General features: G+C 42.8%; 2 protein-coding genes across 4 annotated transcripts in view; one reads left to right on the top strand and one right to left on the bottom strand.

The window, feature by feature from the left end:
* Positions 1-370: 370 nt before the first annotated feature.
* Positions 371-16,119, top strand: LOC119400503 (tRNA (guanine(26)-N(2))-dimethyltransferase). The gene is made up of 15 exons (XM_037667564.2): positions 371-671; positions 2,070-2,160; positions 3,441-3,622; positions 4,108-4,217; positions 4,593-4,705; positions 4,799-4,947; positions 5,627-5,710; positions 7,285-7,354; positions 9,186-9,320; positions 11,609-11,691; positions 11,756-11,864; positions 12,999-13,072; positions 14,629-14,748; positions 14,979-15,096; positions 15,975-16,119. Exons 1-15 carry the CDS (start codon positions 481-483, stop codon positions 16,071-16,073), a joined length of 1,728 nt encoding a protein of 575 aa, XP_037523492.2. The 5' UTR covers positions 371-480; the 3' UTR covers positions 16,074-16,119.
* Positions 16,120-16,911: 792 nt separating this feature from the next.
* Positions 16,912-20,927, bottom strand: part of LOC119400509 (N-alpha-acetyltransferase 60) — a 217,220-nt gene continuing 213,204 nt past the window's right edge. For all 3 annotated transcript variants that reach the window (XM_049418098.1, XM_049418099.1, XM_037667569.2), the window contains one exon: positions 16,912-20,371. The gene's annotated coding sequence lies outside the window, so the exon portion shown is untranslated. The remainder of the gene's footprint in view (positions 20,372-20,927) is intronic.

Below are 20,927 nucleotides of genomic sequence, written 5' to 3'. Positions count from 1 at the left end.
ACTGCGTTCGAAAGTGAAAGCTCGTAATGTAGCTTAGGGGAGATAAGTGGCTTATGTGGGATTTCGATCGCGATCGATTCGGATCGAATTTCTCGATCGCAATTGGGTCGTTTGTGCAAGCTGCTCATGGGAGCCAATCACATTTGAGGATTTCGATCGCGATCGAATGTCTGACTTTGTGACGTTGGTATTAGTCATGTGGTCATAAAACAAACACAGTATAAACAATTACTTATTGCTCACACTTCAACCAGATAGCGAATAGGATTTTTTTTTTGTCTGCGTATGCAAGAAAGCGATATTTTCAGATCAAAGAACCGTAGTAAATTACGTCATGGCCGCCATGTTTAAAGTTTTGTTTAGCAGATGATGATAGCTAAAACGCAAGTGAAAAACGTGCTTTTGCTCAACAGCTTCGCTGGCCGGTGGTTTATTAAATGTCTTAGCAGTTTCACGGGCTGTAGCCCTCGAGTCGAAGCGATGTCGCGTGCGGAGGCCACTGGAAATGGTGGCACAGTTGAGACAAATGCCAATCAATTTCCCTTGGACCTCGTCGCCAGAATCGACAAGACGCCGCAGACCTCGGTAACCGAAGGCAAAGCCGAGGTGTTTTTCCCCAGCTCGCACGATGTGTTCTACAATCCTGTTCAAGAATTCAACAGGGACATGAGGTGAGATTTGCTGCGCCCCTGGCCAGCCCTTAAGAAATTGCTCGGTCGGACATCCCGATCGCGATCGAAAGAGCTCCACGTGAATGTTATCGCGCTGTGCGTAGAGACGCGCGAAAAGTTGATGTCGTGGGAAGCGATGTGTTATGCTTGACGTGTGAGCAGACTGCTTTGAAGATGCCGTAAATCACTCCACATGTATTTGCGGAGTAGAAAAGCCTTCGCGCTCTCGTGAACAGCATGGATTATAATGAGTGTTGTATGAACTCCAGCTGTACACGATCTTCTGGCTAAAGGATTCATGCAGATATTTCTGCTCAAATTCTCACGGGGGTAGCATTTCACAGGGACCTCAGTTCAATACCACCTTGCGAGATTCATTAATTCATTGAAATCTTTATTGTGATGGCCTGTGGCCTAAGTGGGGATAGGGTATCGGGTGGAGGGAAGGATGTCTACCTCTTTAGAGAAGGCAAACAGAGCATTGATATTCTGGTGGCACTTCCTTTCAGTATTGTACCGAACTACACACGACATTTTAAGCTCACCCACAGAACATACCCTCCCACACTCAAGTCACTACTCGGAGAGCAGAAGAGATTTCTCTATGCTCTACAGGTCAACTTATTATCACACCCAACCAGAAATAACCTCATAGCCCGTACACAATTCATTTTTGCAATGCCACTTCTGCGGAGAACGCAGGTCCCTTTGACGAGAGTGTGAAAACCCCTGAACCCTTGGAATACCAATGAGCTTTGTGAGAGCCTTGGCCAGCTAACCTCGAGAATCAGTTAAAGCTGGCAGCAAGGGCTCAAGACGTTATCCAAACACAAGGCAACCTGGACTAAGGGTGCCTCTCCTTAGCCACATTCTCAAATAAGGACGCTCATCTTCTCTCTTCTTTGCAGTGAGCCCATGGTCGAAATGAGACTTTGACCTTGATTTTCTCGATGAGCCCATGATGATGAAGTTAATGACAATAGAGTTTTAAGAGTATAATCTATCAGTCTAAACTGATTCATTGTTTCACTTAATTTAGTGTCCTTTAACTGTTGTGTCCATGGCAACTAGGATATGGTTCAATTATTATTTTCTCTCTGTACTGCGTCGGTGTCGTAAGTTTGTCAGAGTATGCGAGGAACAGCCCTAACAAATTCTGCTGTGCCACAACATGGGAATGCAACCTCAAGCAAACGTAAGAAGTCTGCACAATACGTTTTCAATTAAGCACTGGCAGTGCAACGAGTGTGCTTGACAATGGCAGACGCACAGTCCAGAACTGAGATCACTTGCAGCCTGGTTTGCTGACATTTTGTATGTGCCGCCTTCTAGATTCTTCAGCCGCAGCTGCCGTTTCCTGTGAATTCTGACTGCTGAATGTTTTTCTCCCATGGCCAGCGTTGCAGTCATCCAAGAATTCATTGCCACTAGAAGGGAGGAGTTGGCCAATGAGAAGACTGCTCAGAATGTAGACCCTCAGGCATATAAAGCAAGTTGGTCTTTTTTCTTATGTTTCTTGTCTCAGTCTTCAGAATTTCTGTTTTACTATGTGTGGGAAGTCAATTTATGTCTGTTGTCATGTATAAAGTAGTCTAGTTTTGATGAGAATGTTGTAACAATATTAATTAATCAATAAGAGGAAACTTGGCTGTGCCACCCAGACAGCCTAGCTTTTTTTTTGTGTTACAGCTGGGCATCGCACTGGTTGTGATAGAGCACTGCTTGTGACATATCAGCGCAGCATGTCAACAAATTCTGAACACTGTGCAGCTCCTTTTAACACAAATGACAAAAAAAAAGTGCTGTTAAATTGCTGCACAAATTTGTTAATTGCAGAGACCTGGATGCATCAAATGCGACTTCTCAATATTTATTTATTTATTTATTTATTTATTTATTTATTTATTTATTTATTTATTTATTTATTTATTTATTTATTTGCCCTTGGTGCCGTATTACGCTACACATAGGGGTGGAGGGTGGAGGGTACAATCATGCAACATTGAAAACAACACTCGTGAAGTCAGTTGAATTGGCATATAAAAAATAAAAAATGAAGCAAGAGATACAAAACATGATATAGGAAAGCGGTGCAACATGGGACAAAGGCACTTGTTCCTGTGAAATGACAAAACATCACTGTTATTGTGCGCTTGCACTTGTTCCCTCGTCTGCGTCTTTGTCCCATGTTTCGCCGCTTTCCTAAATTTAACTATACATCAACTAGCCCAGCAACGAGTTTTAAAACATAATACTTTGTAGTACAATGGCAGAGACTGCTAAGGTAGCAGGAGAAAGTTTTAACACTTTAACAATGTAACCATGATCAGTGATACCAGCAGTTTCACATAACAGTGTCATTATTCTGCCTTGTTATACCTACGTCATTGATTATTTTGAGGTTCCTCTCTGTTGGGAAAGCTCTTTGTTCATGTGAGTGTTGTAGGAAAGGGATTCCTTCTTTGTTCCTTTCCTGTAGTCCCAACCAGGGATTACAGAAACATGATGTGTGACCCACTGTTATCTTGAACTGTAAGGCATCGATAGTATTTTAAATAAATAAATATGCAAATTTCTTTTTGTGAGATTGTCACACTGTGACGCACATGATAAGTAGGTGTCATGCGTTACCATTGGCATAAAACAGATGGTGCCCACACTGTACCCGGAAGTTCCCAGCTTTCTTATGTTGGGGAAAAAAAAACAGACAGAGAATCGTTACAAAGCAAATGATGAATACAACAAAGGATCGTGGCTTGGCTTTTGCAGGTCAGTATCCTCGAGGCCCTGGCGGCATCTGGGCTGCGCTCCATACGCTACGCACTGGAGATCAGCAGTGTTGGCAAGATACTGGCCAACGACTACTCCACGCAGGCTGTGGAAAGCATGAAGGCCAACATTGAACACAACAAGGTTGGCCACATTGTTGTGCCAAACCGTGACGAAGCAGCGTGAGTGCAGATTTACATTTGAGGTTACGGCATTCTGACAGCTTGATTAATATGGTGCTTATCAGACATGTTCGCCACAGTATGAAGTGAATCAGTTAAGTGCAGTATCACAGGCAGCCAGAGGACGCATGATGTCTGCATTGCTGTGCCTTGGCTTCTCATTGTTATTGTTGTTTACTTGACAGCTGCAGCCAGAGAAAGAAGGCAGCCTAGCACTTGAGGTAGCAGACAGAGCACTGAGAGTTCATTGTAGGCAGTCGAGCTGCATGCTCTGGATGTTCGTAGCTATGTGGCATAGTTAGTGTTTTTACTTTAGTGCCCCTTTAAGAATACACGTTCCCTTGTGCAGTGTAATCCAACTCTCATGCAAACAGAACTGTTGACGTCTTGTTACTAAGCCCGCTGAACTCTCGCTTGCCAGCAGGCTTGACTTTAGCGTCTAACAGAATTTGTGGAATAACATTGATTCCATTCTTACGTGACAGGCTGCTAATGCACATGCACAAAACGGATCGATTTGACGTGATTGACCTTGATCCATACGGGAGCCCGGCTCCATTCCTGGATGCAGCAGTGCAGGCTGTACAAGACAGAGGTACGTGTACATTTTTAACCATTTGGTTGGGCGTGTTCACTGAGCAAGGCTGTGTTTGTCAGTTTATTTGTTTTACTGACACATCAAGGAAGCATTTTTTAAAAATGCTTGAAATAACACCAAGATCCCCAATGAAATTTGCATGCATGCACTTTCCTTATTAATGCTTTCTGTACTATGCATAAGTCCCCATTGTTCATGTGTTTTATTTTATTCACTAGTACCATGCTTATTCATTTATTGTTGTTAGTCAGTCAGTTTATTTGTTTGTTTGTGATTCATTCATTCATTCATTCATGTAGTAGCTAGCAGACTACAGGAAGGGTGTTTTGTGAGGAAGCAGTGCACATAATGAGGACTTGTGCCTGTCTTCAGGGCTGCTTTTGGTGACGTGCACAGACATGGCCATCCTCTGCGGGAACAGCAGCGATACCTGTCGTGCAAAGTATGGCGCAGTGTCACTCAAGACCAAGTGCTGCCACGAAATGGTACGTCCGATGTGTCACGTCAGTCAGCTGTCTGTCAGAGACGGTTACTCGGAACAACCCAATAAACCGATCTCACCGTGTTGCATTACGCAGGCGCTGCGTATCATTTTGCAAAGCATTGAGTCCCACGCCAACCGCTACGGCCGCTACACCGTGCCGCTTTTGGCCATCAGCGTCGACTTCTACGTAAGGGTGTTCGTGCGGGTTTACACCGGACCTGCCATTGTCAAGCGCTCTACGAGGTATGACTCCTCCCACCAGAAGTCCTTTAAAAGGTCCCTGCAACACTTTGAATGTCGTCAAAAAATGCTGTCAATCAGCTATCAAGGCTTCTGTGAATGCGTGAGCCAAGTGTTATAAAACTGCATGTGGCAGGGAATCTATCTACGAGTACATTTCAAAGGCACCGTGAAATCACTCGCTCTTCGATCTGCAAATTACGTTATCGACAGCCATGACTGCATAGTTATTGTGGCCCCCATGGGGTGCTGCCACGTGCCAGTGTTGTGCTCTATAGTGTGCTAGAATTACACAGATGGTACAGGGATGACACAGTAGTGACACTAGCATGCTTGTGATCGCACGAAAAGTGAGCCATCGCATCCAAAGAAAAAAAAAAGAAAAGAAAGTGTTCAAGATCATGACGTACTGATGTAAATCCTTACCCCTTTGTCATCCCCTCTGTGTTGCTTTCAGCACACTCGTCAGGATGAAAGGAGGGAATAAGCACTTAAAATGTGCAACAAATCCCATGTAACTTTGCTCATGCTTGGACGGATTTGGAAAATTTTTGTGGCAATCAATTCACAAGGCAATAAACTCCAATAGTGAGGTCGTTTGGTGATTACTTGGAAAAGTGCTGCAGGGCCTCTTTAAAAAGTGATGCAGCAGGTGAATTGACAATGTGCCATTCCCTTATAGCAAGCTCGGCATGGTGTACCAATGCAGTGGCTGTGAGACGTTTTCACTCCAGCCATTGGGGCGCTGTACAGAGAAAGGAAGCAGGTAAGATCTGTACAAGGGTTTGTTGTGCAGAGCATATCTCCTTCAGTTGTGAATTATGATGGGCTGTGAATATATGCATGATTTCCTATAGTGTATTAGAACGTGCTGATACTTCGTTGCAAGAAAGTTAAGGTGGCGGGGTGCTGCTTTTTACATACACTCAAACCTCGATATAACAAACACGGATATAATGAATTATCGGTTATAACGAAGCAAATGAAGAATGGTCTTGTCATAGATACAGTGTTAAAATAAATGCTTATAACGAATTTTCGGATATAACGAAGTTATTTTCGTGGCAGATGTGACTTTGTTATAATGAGGTTTGAGTGTATTCTGATGATTCATTGTAATTATGTACAAAGTGATGAAGTAACTGTTCATAATGCTGATGATCATGTTGCAGTTACGCATGAAAATGATTGGACTGACTTATAAGTATATGCACAAATTAATTATTGACCACAGACGTTACGGGCAACAAAACATAATTTTTCCGCCATTGCTGTATTCAATAGCACATCGAAGCATCTCATTGAATGTGGTACTGACTCTGTAAAAGTGATCATCCACAAAAGATCAACACTGCAAGTTACATGAATACAAATTGAATCTGGAAGGAGTAGAATTTATTCAAAGCTTACTGTCTCTTACCATTTTTTGCCAGTAAACAGCTGGTAAAAACAAATTGCATGCAGAAATGTGCACATGGCACCTGAAAGGAATATTATAGATGTAGCACGGCTGCCAATACAGAAAGTCGGAATTTCTCTACCAGACACCTGAAATTTCCATGTTTGTACTTACATTTTTCTTGCTTGCCCGAATAATTATGTAATACTAAATGTTCATTGTGCTTTTCATCACTTCCATTTTTACAATGAGCGACGTTATTATTATATGGCCTCTATGGCTCGTGTATGTTTTGTAAAAATGGGTTATCGAGCCATAAAATGTTATTAGTCATGATGAGTCTTTACCTTCCACGAAGTTCATCACTGGCGAAATGTGCTGCTCATTCTTTGATGCAGGACTGTACAGTCTTTGCAGAGAATGTTTGTTCAAGTGCTCCACTATTGCCAGATTGCACAAGAATCTCCCAAGCGTGAAGGGAATAACCCTAATTTAGCCCCAGTCACTGAAATTGGGTTTAAGTGTGTGTGGGCCAGTTTGAAGAAGTGCACTGGTAGGGGCATATTGCAGTGCAGCATTCGATATTTAAAATGTGGAATGTTTTAAGGAAAGTTTGATATATATGTAGTACAGTGCTTCAGTAAACAGGATGTTACCAGTTACAACTCATCAATACAGCAAATAATTCTATATGTCTTGGTTCGAATGTATGCAGTCTTTTAATGTGGTCACATATTTGAAGGGCACTCCGGTATCTTTGTGTTCATGCATTGGGGGGAGGGGGGGGGGACCTCACTGCAACAAGCATGAATATAATGAATTATTGGATATTATGCGTACCTAAAGCAAAATTTCTTTTCACCGACATCAGTATGTGACACATACTGGATATGATTAGGGCTCAGCATTTTTAGTTGTTATTCTCATCTCTCGCTTGACAGCTTCAAGTTCAGTCCAGCTCTTGGTCCCCCTGTGGGTCTTACGTGCTCGCACTGTGGCCACAAGCACCACGTGAGTCTGCTCTGTTTTTCTGGAGATATTGTAACCTTGTCGACCCCTGTTGTGCAATTTAAATATACACTAGAACAAACACAGATGTAATAAAGTGTATCTAAAAGTTTCCTTGCCAATATTAAAGTGTAACAAATATACGTTTTTAAAGGGACACTAAAGGCAAATATTAAGTCGACGTTGATTGTTGAAATAGCGGTCCAGAAACCTCGTAGTGCTACTTTTATGCCAAGGAAGTGCTTATTTTGAAATAAAATCACGTTTTAGTGGTCCGCATCGCGTTAGCGCACTTCAAATCACCCGCCTGAAATCAGTCTTTCACACGTCACTGCTGCCGTGCCCAACGTTGCCCGCCTTTACTGCGCGGCGGCGTGCACTGGCGGCGTGCACCATTCGGGCATCCGGCAACATCACATGCATGCGGCATTTTGTCGAACTTTCTGTCAGAGTGACTTTCACGAGCATGCAAAACACACGCGGCAGTACGTGATACCGAAGCTACCACTGAGACGCGACCGCGTGAGCGAAGCAGGGCGCCGGACGAAGCGCAGTTCGGCGAAAATGGAACCTTTGAACCACGCGCGCCGTTTCCCATGGCAACGCCAAAGAGGTTCTTTTTTCCATGAATCAAACAGAAACGAACAAACAGCATTTTATTACGTCTCTTGATGCACGGAAGGTTCTTTTTTATTGCTGCTAGTTTGATTGATTACTATACTCGGCGACAGCTTCTCTTGACAGTGGAGTGAAGGCTACGGAGGCGGGGCTTCCGCACATTCGTGTTGCTCCGCAAGTAGTACGGCAGCTCGCGGCTGATTTCGGTTTTGCTCGCTCGCATCGTTACCGCGTTTAGAAAATTATATACACGAAAAATGTCAATGAGAGATACATCTCGATTGTTCAGTGTACATTTTTGTGTCATATTACGCGTATATTTTTCTTGGAGAACATAAACAGCGTGTTTGCGGCCGCACACTGACGCACTACGTCATGGACGCCATGTTTGCTTTGGAAAACGGGCGTGCTGAAAAGGTGGTGCTGTCTTAGAAATGAAAAGAAAAGGAACGCATTCTTGCAAAGTGAACAATAACTGTATCTTACCTACGACTTCCCGCTGCTGTTTAAGTCTCATAATAAATAAAGCAGTATTTATTTCAGCAGTGCAAATGAGAAAATTATCAGTAAACCTAAGTACTATTTTTTGGCGCGGTAGCAGGCATGCTTTTCGGTTCTGCAGCTTCCACAGTGCTGTCAAGAAAAGTTGTCGTCGAGTATAGTGATTAATTGTAGGCAGACTCTCATACGTCATCAGGATCATTTTGAAAATGTGCCGCTCATGGCGCTCTTCGTGTGATACATTTAGCTTAATTTCTCAGTAAGTAGGGCACTGCTGTTGATAATATTGCCGTTTTAGACGCTGTCATACATTGAGCTTTCATTCTGACATAAATTGTTATTTGCGTTTAGTGTCCCTTTAACAAATATCAGATACGTGGTGGTGTGTGTTGTGAAACATGTACAAGGGAGACTTATTTACATAATCTGACTGTGTGTTAGCATGCAACTTTGTTAAAATAACGATTGATTGCGCTTTTAGAAAGACCTTACAAACCATGTGTGATCTAATTGCTGGCTGTTGACGAATAGAGATTTCAGAAACAATGTCTCCAAACAGCTTTGCGTATTCAAACTCTGCATTCTCTTGAATACATACTTGTTTCATTCTGTACATCCTGTCAGTGGTTACCTTATTTTTATAGGTGCCCTTTAGGTAGATTTATACCTCTCGAAGAATCGCACCCGGACGTTTTCTCTTCTTCCATTCGTTTAGATTGGCGGACCTGTTTGGATCAACCCAATGCATGACGTTCACTTTATCCAGCGGCTGATCCGCCGTGTGACTGAAAGTCCCGAGCTTTATGGTACATCCAAGAGGATGCTGGGCATCCTTCACATGCTTGACGAGGTGAGCGTGTGCTCTTTGACATAAAGGCTAATGGAACACATCCTTTGAAAAGAGAAAGTGTTTCCTGCGATTGCAAAACAGTCAGCCTAACTTTGAGCGGAGGCTTTACGCGCCAGCGGGCCTATCCGTACCACAGAATACGGAATACTACGTATTCCGGAATCAAATGGAAGCACTTTGCACCACCAGCACTGCCCATGTAGGGGTCCCTACTGTTTTTTGAAATGGCCAATTTGTGAAGGCCAACACGGAATAGTATTTTGTATTCTGTGGTACAGTATAGGCCCACAGCAGGAATGTCATAAAAAAGCACGTGCGGTCACTTCTGCACTCGGCTGTCAGTGGCCTCGTAGGTTTCGATAGCCTTTGTCTGAGGCTTGTGTCTGAGGCAAGAAAACAACATAAACAAAAACAATATGTGAAATCGAAGAAGCCACGCAAATGTCAGTTAAGATAATTCATGATAAATTTCGTGCAGCGCTCACGAGTATAGGACGATAGACGGAAGAAGCACACGAGACAGCGTCTGTCTCGTGTGCTTCTTCCGTCTATCGTCCTATACTCGTGAGCACTGCACAAAATTTATCATGAACACCAACCAACTCGCTCAGCTTACAATTTTAATTAAACAAATTTCAGAAAAGCGAGCTTGGCTTTTTTCTTTTTTGTCTGTGTTGAAAAGTAAATAAACACAGAGCCTAGCCAGGTACTTGTTGTGCCCTATACAAAGGAGGAGGAATAAGCTTTCATTGAAAGCAACAGTTTAGTTGACTGGGGTCGTCAAGGTCTTGCCTCTTCGGAACAAAAAATATTTTCTTACTTTTTAAAAAACAGAAGGTCTTCATAGTCTTCTAAGGTGGCATTCACACCAGTGGTTGAAGAGCTTTCACAACATCTGACATTTTCATCACCGACTGCAACATGCCTGTCGCCAGAAATGCCTCATGACTGGTGCCATTCATATACGCTTACACCACTGTTTCGCAACATTAAATAACTTTCTGCATATACCACTTTCCTGCTCCTGTGTTGCCGATTGGTTCAGCAGGTTCACAACTCTTGGAGCTGAAGAATCCATGAGTGAGCGACTCCACAAAATTGGTAGCTTTTCGACGCGACTGTCGCTTTGCGATCTTAATGAGAACTAACAGACAATCAAGCCAAGGAATGTGTAGGGGATGTTATCTGTAGTAATTGCGATATAAATGAGGAGAAATTAAAGTGGACGGAAAGATAACTTGCCGCCGGCAGGGACAAAATCTGCAACGTTCGAATACCACGTCCCATGCTCGTAACCATGACGCCATCATGGTTATGAGTGGCATGATTAACACTCCCACGTTTAAATGCACAGATATACCCGATAAAGTTGATGGCAGGATGACCACCACCGTAGCTCAAGTGGTAGAGCATCGGGCACGTTATCAGAAGGTTGCAGGTTCGGTACCTGCCAGCGGCACGTTATCTTTTCGTCCATTTTAATTTCTTCCCATTTGTATCACAATTACTTCAAATAACATCCCCTATACTTTCCCTGGCTTGATTGTCTGTTAGTTCTCATTAATGTTGTGTCTAACAAAGAAAAACAAGCCCTTACAAATATTCCCCTTCTTTCGTGTTTTGGGATCTTTGTTACTTGCTGGTGTGAATGCCACCCAAAAGGTACAGCCTCCAGCACTTTTGTCCGTATCGTGCAAGCATCGCCTGCACGCAGTACCAGCGCCTTACAAACTGTGATAATCTGCGAGACCGGCAGCAGTAAGCGCAGGCACTCAAAGCAGCACTAGTGCAAGCATCGTCTGCCATGCTGTTCCTTTCAGAACAAAACACTTCCTTTGTAAAAGGTGCCCTCAATGCACAGATATAAACATCACGAATTGTCCTTTCGCAGACACAACAGGAAAGATAAAAAGAATGTGCATCGTTGATTGCAGTTTTTAGTTTGTTTGTTGTGAAAACACAACTTTTGTTTTCCTTCTTGGTTTTTTTTTTTAATTTTATTTTAGGAGACTACCACAGGCATTGTGACAGGGCGTGCATAGTCCTGAAAGGAACAGCGTGGCAGGTGACGATTGCGCTTGCACTGCTTTGGGCGCCTGTGTGTACTACTGCCGGTCTTGCAGATTATCGAAGGTGTAAGGCGCTGATACTGCGTACGGTTGATGCTTGTTCAATATACTAGTTAAAAATGCTGGAGGTTGTACCTTGGTAGTTTGAAAATTAAATTGCAACGGTACAGGGAATGTTCTCTCACAGTGGGTCACAGGTATCCTTTTGACCATGCGCAGGAACTCGAGGTACCCCTGTACTTTCTGCTGGACAGATTGGCATCCACCGTGCGTGTCTCAACACCGAGCATGCTTAACTTCAGGTTTGTTGTGAAGGAGCATGAGTTTTGCATTGCTGTGACCTTTTCCTTTCTGGTGCTCACGCAGGTCAGCATTGCTCAACGCCGGCCACCGCGTGTCCTTGTCACACGCGTGCAAGAACTCTATCAAGACCGATGCGCCCATGGATTTCGTCTGGGACATCATTCGAACTTGGGTATGCACTTCTAATACAGGCAGTGTGCTCGGGCAGAACCTGTGCTTTCATATTCGTGATCCCTATTATCAGCCACAGCATCGATAAAGTGTGCAGTCATGTAGGTGCATGTATTGCCTTAGAGACGTCTAGTGGCTGCTTCACTACTTTGCAAAATGTTGAATTATGGCCTATTGGGTACTCAACAACTGTAATGGCAGTCAGCATGCTAAGAGAGCTCACAACGATCCCTTAGAAGGCAGCTCCTCCAGCTTATGCTGTGCCTGCACTGCGTGTTCCATGCAGACTCGGCATTTTTTGTATACTTCTCGATCCATCTCACTTTGGCTTTGAAGGTTTTGCTTCTGAAAAGCATGTTTTGTGTAATTTTTACACATTTCTCCAAAATGTTTAAAAGGACGCCACTAAGGAGCACATTCAATAGCTTAGCTTGGAGCGAGCACACCAGAATTGCACCAGAGCATTCTGGGGCATTTTGGAGAGATGTGTAACATCTACCTCGGAAGCTATGTATCCCATATTCACCCATCATCTGCTCATCCCCGCATTGTTCTTTTGTGAGCCTACGCTCTAGAATTTGCTCAAAGTTATTGGTATGTTCAGCTGGTTTCTGGTGCACTCTGACTTGGATTGCAACAATGCGGAGCCTGCTCACATCAAAAAGCATGTTGAACCATCATGTTGAGCTGCTTGCAATCGGAGGTCAGGAAAAGAATCATATCAACACTCCTTTTGCAACAAACAAGCGAGGCACGCAGACACTGGAGCCTGCTACTGCTGATTCAGTTGTCACGGCAACAGTGGAAGCTGCAGGAACTACATGATCAGAATTATGTCAGATCTCAGTCGCATTCCAAAGTCGAAGGTGAGAGCACATCCAGGTGCTCAGCTCTGGAGCATGGTACTCTGAAAGAAGTAGCTGAATGTACTCCAAACATTCAGCTGCTTCTTTGAGCATGTTCAGCTGCTTCATGGAGCACATTCAGTAGCTTAGCTTAGAGCAAGCTCACCAGAACCCCACCAGTGGCAACCTGAGGCACTTAAGAATGAGCACTTGAATTAAACAGTTCATATTTGGTTTTTCTCAGAGAAGTAAAGTGTAGGCAATAGAGATTTTTTTTCTGAATGGTGCAGAAACTCCAGAACCCATCTAAAAGGCCACTTGAGCCAGGGTCACCTGGAGAATACATCATGAGGACAGAGCCCAGGTATGTCATTTGTTTATTTGTTGCTAACACCTTTTCTGACTGCTGTCAAAAAAAGGCTCGTGTTCTACTATTGAACTAAAGGCTGAGGCGAATCAGCTCAAGGACGTGTACGTTGCTGGCACCTTTGCGTTGTGGCGATTGCAAGGCTACAAGGAAGTTGTACAATCTACTTTGAGTTGTGGGTTAGCTTAGCTTGTCACCTGCGTAAAATACATTCGGTTAGACATTAGAATAAAATTACAGTAGAAAATGCAGTGTATTCGTCAATTTGACTCCGGCTAAATTGATTTGTGAGTGCCAGTTATTCAAACATCCTGCCTGGTGCATATGTATTCATTAGGCTTGTGCGAATATTCGAGCACATTGAATATTCAAACGAATATTACAGCATTCGAATTCGCTTCGACACAAATTTAAGTTATCCAAAATTTCAAAGTATTCGAAATGAATGAATAGACATATAAACCACATGAAACCTTCTGTAAAGGTGGCTTCACTGCAGTGGAGGGGTGCTATATCGTGAATACACCTATCCAGGAGAAATCCGCACTGCCACAAAGCTCCACTTCAAGGTTATATGAACATATTACCCTCACATGGATTCATCATTTGTTAAGTTTAAAAGCTCGTTATACCGGCTTATATACTTTAAGTATAGTAAACTTTAAAATGTATCATATTTTACAGGTTATCACTCGCATTCTGCCGAAAGTCAAATCCTGCTGCTGTTCAAAGATGCTTCCACTTCCCTTTGAACCAAAAAGAATGACATTTGCTCGTGCCTTGTTTCAATTTTAAAATATATTGTGCAGGTTAGTTGGTTCATGACAGATATGCTCATTTTTCTTTATAACATGTGATATATACTGTTTGAATTCGATTCGAAATTATTTGACCAAATCACTATTCGCTTCGAGCCTCAAATTTACTATTTGCATAAGCCTAGTATTCATATACGAGCTAAAACTTAAGTGACAAATATTAAATGTAGGCAACTTTTCATTCCATGCAGGTACACTGCAGTTTTTTTTTTTTCTCCAGTGCTTAAATAGGAAACTTTTTTTTTTTGTTACACAATAATTTCAAGGGCACATTCAGTGAACACCTCATGCACTTTGGTGTCGAGCAGCACTTTTACTGGAGCTTAGTGATGGCAGCACTGTGTTCACTGTGAAGCTACATGCTAGCATTCAAGAATGCATAAATTCTTTCATTGTATTTAAAAAAAATAAATTAGTTATGCTGTAGAAGCATTCGCTATATATATGAAAGAATAATATTCGGATGGGACATGCATAATTTTTTGTTGTACAGGTAATGTCATCACAAAGGCATACGTTGTAGAGAGCTTCAACAGTATTCCGAATTAGAGTAACGTTGCATTGTTTTCTGCATTTTTTCTGTCATTCCCTTAATTGAAGCTGCCAGGGAATTCAATTGCTTTCGTTGGTTCAATTGACATTGAATTAATTGAATTCAACTGTACCATGTTGAGGATTAGGATTAGGATAAGCATTCAGACTGACAGGGCAGGGGTGACGGGTTCTGTATTACAGTTCGCCAGTGAACTTCTCCATCCATCCCGATGCCAATCCTTCGTCACGAGAGCAGCAGCTACTAAGGTACCAGGTGAATCCTGAACCCTGCTGGGGCCCAAAGGCCAGGGCCAAGACCAGGTGAGGAAGGCTGCTTGTGGCGTCTGACCACAGGTCTAGAGCTGTTTGCTATCAATGTGTATGCATATTTGTGTCCAAATTTTGTAGCTTTCACATTGCTTGTACCAGCTGTCGCCAGGGCATTACTATGCGTCATAGAATTCATGTTGCTTCATATTGAAAGGGGAGTGGTTCTTGTGGTGGTGCATGGTCAGAGTGTAGCGCTAACATGGAAGCATTGCCCCCTGCAGCCTGTGGGCAGACAGAGAAGTCGAGAAGAGCCGGAGGTTGCAGGGAAAGCGCAAGCTGAAGGAGGCGCCATCCAACGACACATCCGACGAACCGTCCTCAGCCAAACTCTCAGCAGTGGTAAGCCTCTCCAACTTACGAAACGTACACATAGCTAGGGTTGCTGAAAGCTGGAGTGAGTAGTAGTGGTTTTTGAGGAAAGGCAAGACTTATTTTTGCAACCCGTAAGGGAACGCCTCTCGATTAGAAAAAGCGGTGGGTACCTAGTGGCACTGGGAATCGAACCCAGCACTTCCCGCATTGGAGGCGGACTCTAACTACTCGACCACCACTGCAATTGCTCGGGTGACTCTGTCACTGTTTGCATTCACGACCCACTTTCTTTCATATGCCTCACTTATGAAAGAAAGACAAAGGCACGTGCCATATAACTCGATGTTGCAGCAAGTGTGATACTTTTATGTCACCAAACCCGAGATATTTATTTTGTGAAAGCTGCCGCAGAGTACCTATTGAACACAGAAGAAGCTGAGCAACATGTTTCTGCAAGAGCACTACTCTCGCTTGTGTCTGAAACGGAGCACTGGAAGCGCAAGTTTGTTAAAGTATACTAATCTTTCAGAGGTAGCTAACCGTAAGAATCTTGCAGATTCCCAATAGATTGATGTTGACTGGACAAAACATATTTTCTACGCAACTGCGACTTCTCTAGCTTAAAAAAATTGCTTCTTAGAAGAAGAGCACATTCCATCCCCTGTCGCAACCTACAAATCCCATCTGCTTCCAATTTAGAATTGACTTTCTTTCAATAACATTTATCTTGATGGGCTTGTGAAAAAGTGCAAGGAAAGACTGCTGAATTTTTAACAAATTTTCTATTACTGGTCTTAAAACAAATCTGCCTCTTTAGACATGAAGGAATCGTTCCTTTCACGTTTAGCTATCACTTAGTAAGGAGTTGCGGTACTTATAATTTGTGTTAATCTTCTTGTCTATAGGCTGCAGGAGACATTTCTCATCAGACAGAGCAAGAGGAGACAATGGAGTGCAGCGATGTCGTTGAATCTGAGGAGAAGCAGGACGCTAGTAAAACCTAGAACACAATCTCCGTCTCATGTATTTTTCATCAGTGAAGTGGGTGTGTAAGGAAGGATGTGCTTCGCAGCCATCAAGGTGCCCCACCCTCCTCGATGGGAGGGTGAAGGTGAAACGATGAAGAGCAGTGGCCATGGCAACCAGCCCAACCAAGATCAAAGGCGTCGGGCGTAATTGATATTTGCAACAGCCGAGACAACTGCTTCATAACCACTGGAGCTACACCATACACACATTCTTACAGCTTGTTTCATTCTACATACATTATTTGTTTGACCCTGTATTGCCCAAGCACAGTTCCACATCAAGGAAAGTTAAAACCTAAAATGGCAGTAAGTCGAATTAGATGGGATTCACCACAGAATAAAAGTAAGGTGCACCCAGGAGAGCGAGACAACACAGATGCTGACTGAAAAGGAGGTAGACAAACTTATCTGTAAATGCTCAGAATTGGCAGGAATGTTTGGCACTGGAGAAGCTGATTCTCTTATGTTCATGTTGGCTCACCTTAGTTTCCTCACTTGAAACGACATGTTCACGTTCATTTCTGGCCACGGAGAGTAGTATGTTTGTACCAAAAAAAAAAAAAAAGAAGTCAAACAGTATTTAAGTTATAACATAAGTAGTTGGTTTGTTGAACTAACCACAACTGAACTATCTCCCCATGCATCAAATATCTGATACTTTAACTTGTATGTTAGGCTTCTTGTGATTAAGTCAGGATCTTCAGGTATTAAAACAGTGTAGCACATATGTTGAGAACTGCAGGATGAAAAGAAGAGATCAATATGAATTATACGCTCAACAAGCAGCGCTAAAAAGCAGGCAACGAGTCAAAAATAAGAACTTTCACAAGCTTTTATTTGCTTAAAACATCTGCATCTGTTGCCTAAAACAGCAGTGTGCCTTGTCGATATGGTGTCATTCACACTGCAAACAACCAGCATACCACACAACTCACTCGGGGAAGGGTAAAACACACTTTGAACGAGAAATAAAAATAAAACACAACAAATGCACCCTTCCTCACTTCACAAGAGCTTGTTCGTATGCTTCCGCCACAACACACTGGTAAATAAATAACATCGCAACACATATTGCACGTCATCCATGATAAATGTATGAGACAGGAATGTGTAGAAGAGTTGTGATCCTGATCCACTGGATGTACTAATTACATGCCGCGATTCAAATGCCAACAGTAGATAGACGGCTTTTGCGCAGTCCAGCAAAAAGCACAGATGTGAGGACATATGGCCAACTCTGATGTGCCAGGGGACAGTGCTTGACACAGGTGCTGACATTCACACTTGCATCCACTTACAAATGTTCATTCTTAGATCTAAATACACTTGCAAGTAAACTCTCATGTTCACACCCATATTCACACTCATGTATACAGTCAAACCTAATTATAACAAGTCGTATCTGACATAGAAATAAATTCATTGTATCCAAAAATTCGTTATGAACATATATTCCTTACACTCTAGCAGTGGAAAGACTTGTTTTTCATTTACTTCGTTATAACCGATAATTCGTTATATGCAAATTTGTTATATTGAGGTTTCATTGTATTCACACTGACAGGTACTTGCATTCGTACCCATTTAATCCACTGGCACTCACTCATGTTCACAATGACACATACTCCCCTCATCACTCACTTGCACTCATACTCGCACTTTTATAATCAGTGAGCGCACTCACGAGTCAAGTGTGCCAACCTACGCTGCTTGCGACACATCACAGTTGGCTGTAGATCTATGCAGCTTTTCAATTTTGCTGGAGTGCACAAAAACCACATGCTCCACCATTTTACATTTCAACGACTGCAGACAGTAGTCAAACACAGGCCAAAGTTCAACTCCTGGTGTGTTCTCTTTCATGCATCTGGTTAACAGAGCATGCAAATGCATACACACGAAGTCTTTTGTCTACTGCCTGCATGGAATCAGGATAGTAGTACATGGTGTGAACCTGCAAGGCACAGTTGTTGGTACAATCAACGCTGGATATAACTAAATAAATAAAATTGCGAAATATTTTCTGCCAATGCGAGCGTGTACACTTATAACAAATACTGAGTGTAACAAAGGTATACTTCCGTGCAATAAGCAACTTTGTCATAACAAGCTCGTACTGTATATGGACACACTGCGACTTTGTTTCTCGGTGCATGCTGCAGAAACCCACCTTATTCATCATTTACAGCCTGTTTAGGTCCAGTGCTGGACGAAGGCCTCTCTCGATTTACAGTTTACCTTATGTTGTGCGAGCTGGTTCCATTTTATCCCTGTGAACTTCTTTAATTTTATCACTCCATCTCGCTCGCTGCCTTCCTCGACTGCGTTTCCCGTCCCTTGGTAACCATTCTGTTGCTCTAACTGTCCACCGGTTGTCTGTCCTACGCATGACATGGCCAGCCCAGGTCCATTTCCATATTTGTTTCCTGACCCATTCTGCCGTCCTCTGATCTCTCAATGTTACGCCTACCATTTTCCATTCCACTAAACACTACGTGGTCCTAAACTCTCCTTCAGTTTCTCTGTAATCCTTCATGTTTCAGCTCCACATGTTAGAACTGGCAGTATGCAGTTGTATATCCGCTTTGAGAACAACGCATATTGCCTGTCATTTAACTTCAGCCAACCTGGAGAGCAAGTTGGTTTCAGGAAAGGATTCTCTACGATGGATTGCAGTCACATAATCGACCAGCGAATCGGAAAATCTGCTGAAAACAACCCCTTTATTTAGCATTCATAGACTACAAAAAGACCTTCAACTTAGTAGAGATACCAGCAGTCTCGAAAGCACCAAGTCACCAATGAGCACCTGAAGCTTATGTAAATACCCTAGTCGACATCCGCAAAGACTCCACAGCTTTTCCACAAAAAAAAAAAAAAAAGTGTGATAGAAGAAGGGGTCCAACTGGGAGATACGATCTCCCTAATGTTGCTCACTGCATGCTTAGATGTATTGAAAGAACTGGACTGGACAGAAACGGGAAATAAAAATTAACAGAGGATACCTCAGCTACCTACAATTTGCGGATGACATGGTGCTCTTCAGCAACGATGGCGACGAGTTGCAAAAGATGATTGGGGACCTAAACCGAGAAAGCATAAAAGTAGGACTAAAAATGAATATGCTGAAGACAAAGATAATGCTGAGTAGCCTGGCGAAAGAGAAAGAGTTCACAAACCAACCACAGGAGTCGGTAGAAGAATATGTATACCTAGGTCGATTACTAACGGCCTACGCATGAAAAGAAAATTCATCAAAGAATGAGGACGCGCTGGAGCGCGAATGGCAGCCACTCCAAAACAATGACAGGCCAAGTTATTACTAGACATCTTCACCAGTCTGGGTAAGCCATGTTCCGGATGATGCACAGTATTGTAAACGATGCTGTGGTACTAGAACTTGCTTTTTTAAGTGCACCTTCCTATAGGAGCGCTATGCCTGTGTGATATGGTATCACGCTTTGATGCTGCTACCACGACTAGTTCATCCCGTTAACAAATTGTGACAGGTATGCCGTCGATTTGAGTATCCATGCCATTGCAAGTTATTCATGGCAATACATTCGACAGCCTGCAAAGCTGCGAATGCTTCAACTGAAGCCTCATTTTCAGAGCTACGAAGTGTGGTCCTATGGACACCCACACACATATATAACTCCCTTTCAGGTGACGGTCGAGTCTGTCCATCAAAAATATTGTTTCACCGCATTACTCGCACCTTCGGTATCATGAAAAGTACAGTTTCAGAACAGACTAAATTTTCGGCTCTTCAGAAAGTTTTATTCAAGGTTACAGTTGCATGGACCCCACGTAAGAATCCTGTACAGAAACTTCAAATATGAGAATATTTTAACTTAATCATGCCTGGCGTAATTGGAAAGCACCTATACAGCTACTTGAAGTATATGCTGGGTATATAACGCAATCACAAACAATGAAAAGTTGACCTGCTACGCAAAAACATGACACCCAGTCATAATGACACCCACAAGGTTTTTGGAAATGCAGTGCTGTTCCTTCTCTAGCCTTTTTTTTTTTCTATCATCTAAAAAAAGTACTGAAGCACAGCTTTGTAAGTTTAGAGTGAAAAGACAGTATGCAACATTTTGACACAAGTTATGTAAGAATGCTAAAATTTTTACCTGCTCATATTTTGAAGCCAATTGTGGGGCTGCGCAGGAATCAATGAGCAAGTAATTCAACACCTTATTCGGCTATTAAAAACAAAGCTAACAACTGATATGTGCCACGAGTGCAATAGCATAGTAATACCCCTGTCACACGGCACATGTAATGTCATTCGCAGCGAATGTCATTAGGCATTAATGCCATTTTTGTTGCTGCTACACGGGCATAGCGAATGACATTCACACCTAATGGCATTCGCCCGTTGAATGAGTTCACCGAACTCATTCAGGCGCGACATGTGTACTCTCGTCAACAGGCGCTTGGCAAAGATTGCGACATCGATATCTTAAAGCATGTTAAAACAATATGTAAACGATGTTAGCGTTCTTGTTAGAGGTTGTTGTTAACTTTTCGGTAACTTTTTTACGTACGACGCGATGTTGGAAGCACTTTGTGCAGCTATACTCTCTTTCCCATACTCCGACTTGACGCTAGCGCCACCTCCTGTCAGCCATGTGGCCATGTTTACAAACGCTCACTGTTGCTTTGGTGAAGCGACGCCGCGGTAGCCGTAGCGATAGTTGCATGCCATGAATGCGAACCCCGGAAGCAAGGAAAAAAATATGTAAATTAAAAGCACAATTTGTAACTTTTTGTTATCACAGCCGCCTGCCAATAAACATTGACATCAATTGCGAATGT

Source organism: Rhipicephalus sanguineus, chromosome 7 (assembly GCF_013339695.2).
Source record: "Rhipicephalus sanguineus isolate Rsan-2018 chromosome 7, BIME_Rsan_1.4, whole genome shotgun sequence".
In the NCBI taxonomy this organism is placed as follows: Eukaryota; Metazoa; Arthropoda; class Arachnida; order Ixodida; family Ixodidae; genus Rhipicephalus; species Rhipicephalus sanguineus.
Note: the sequence above shows the minus strand (reverse complement) of the source record. Positions and strands in the feature narration are given on the sequence as shown.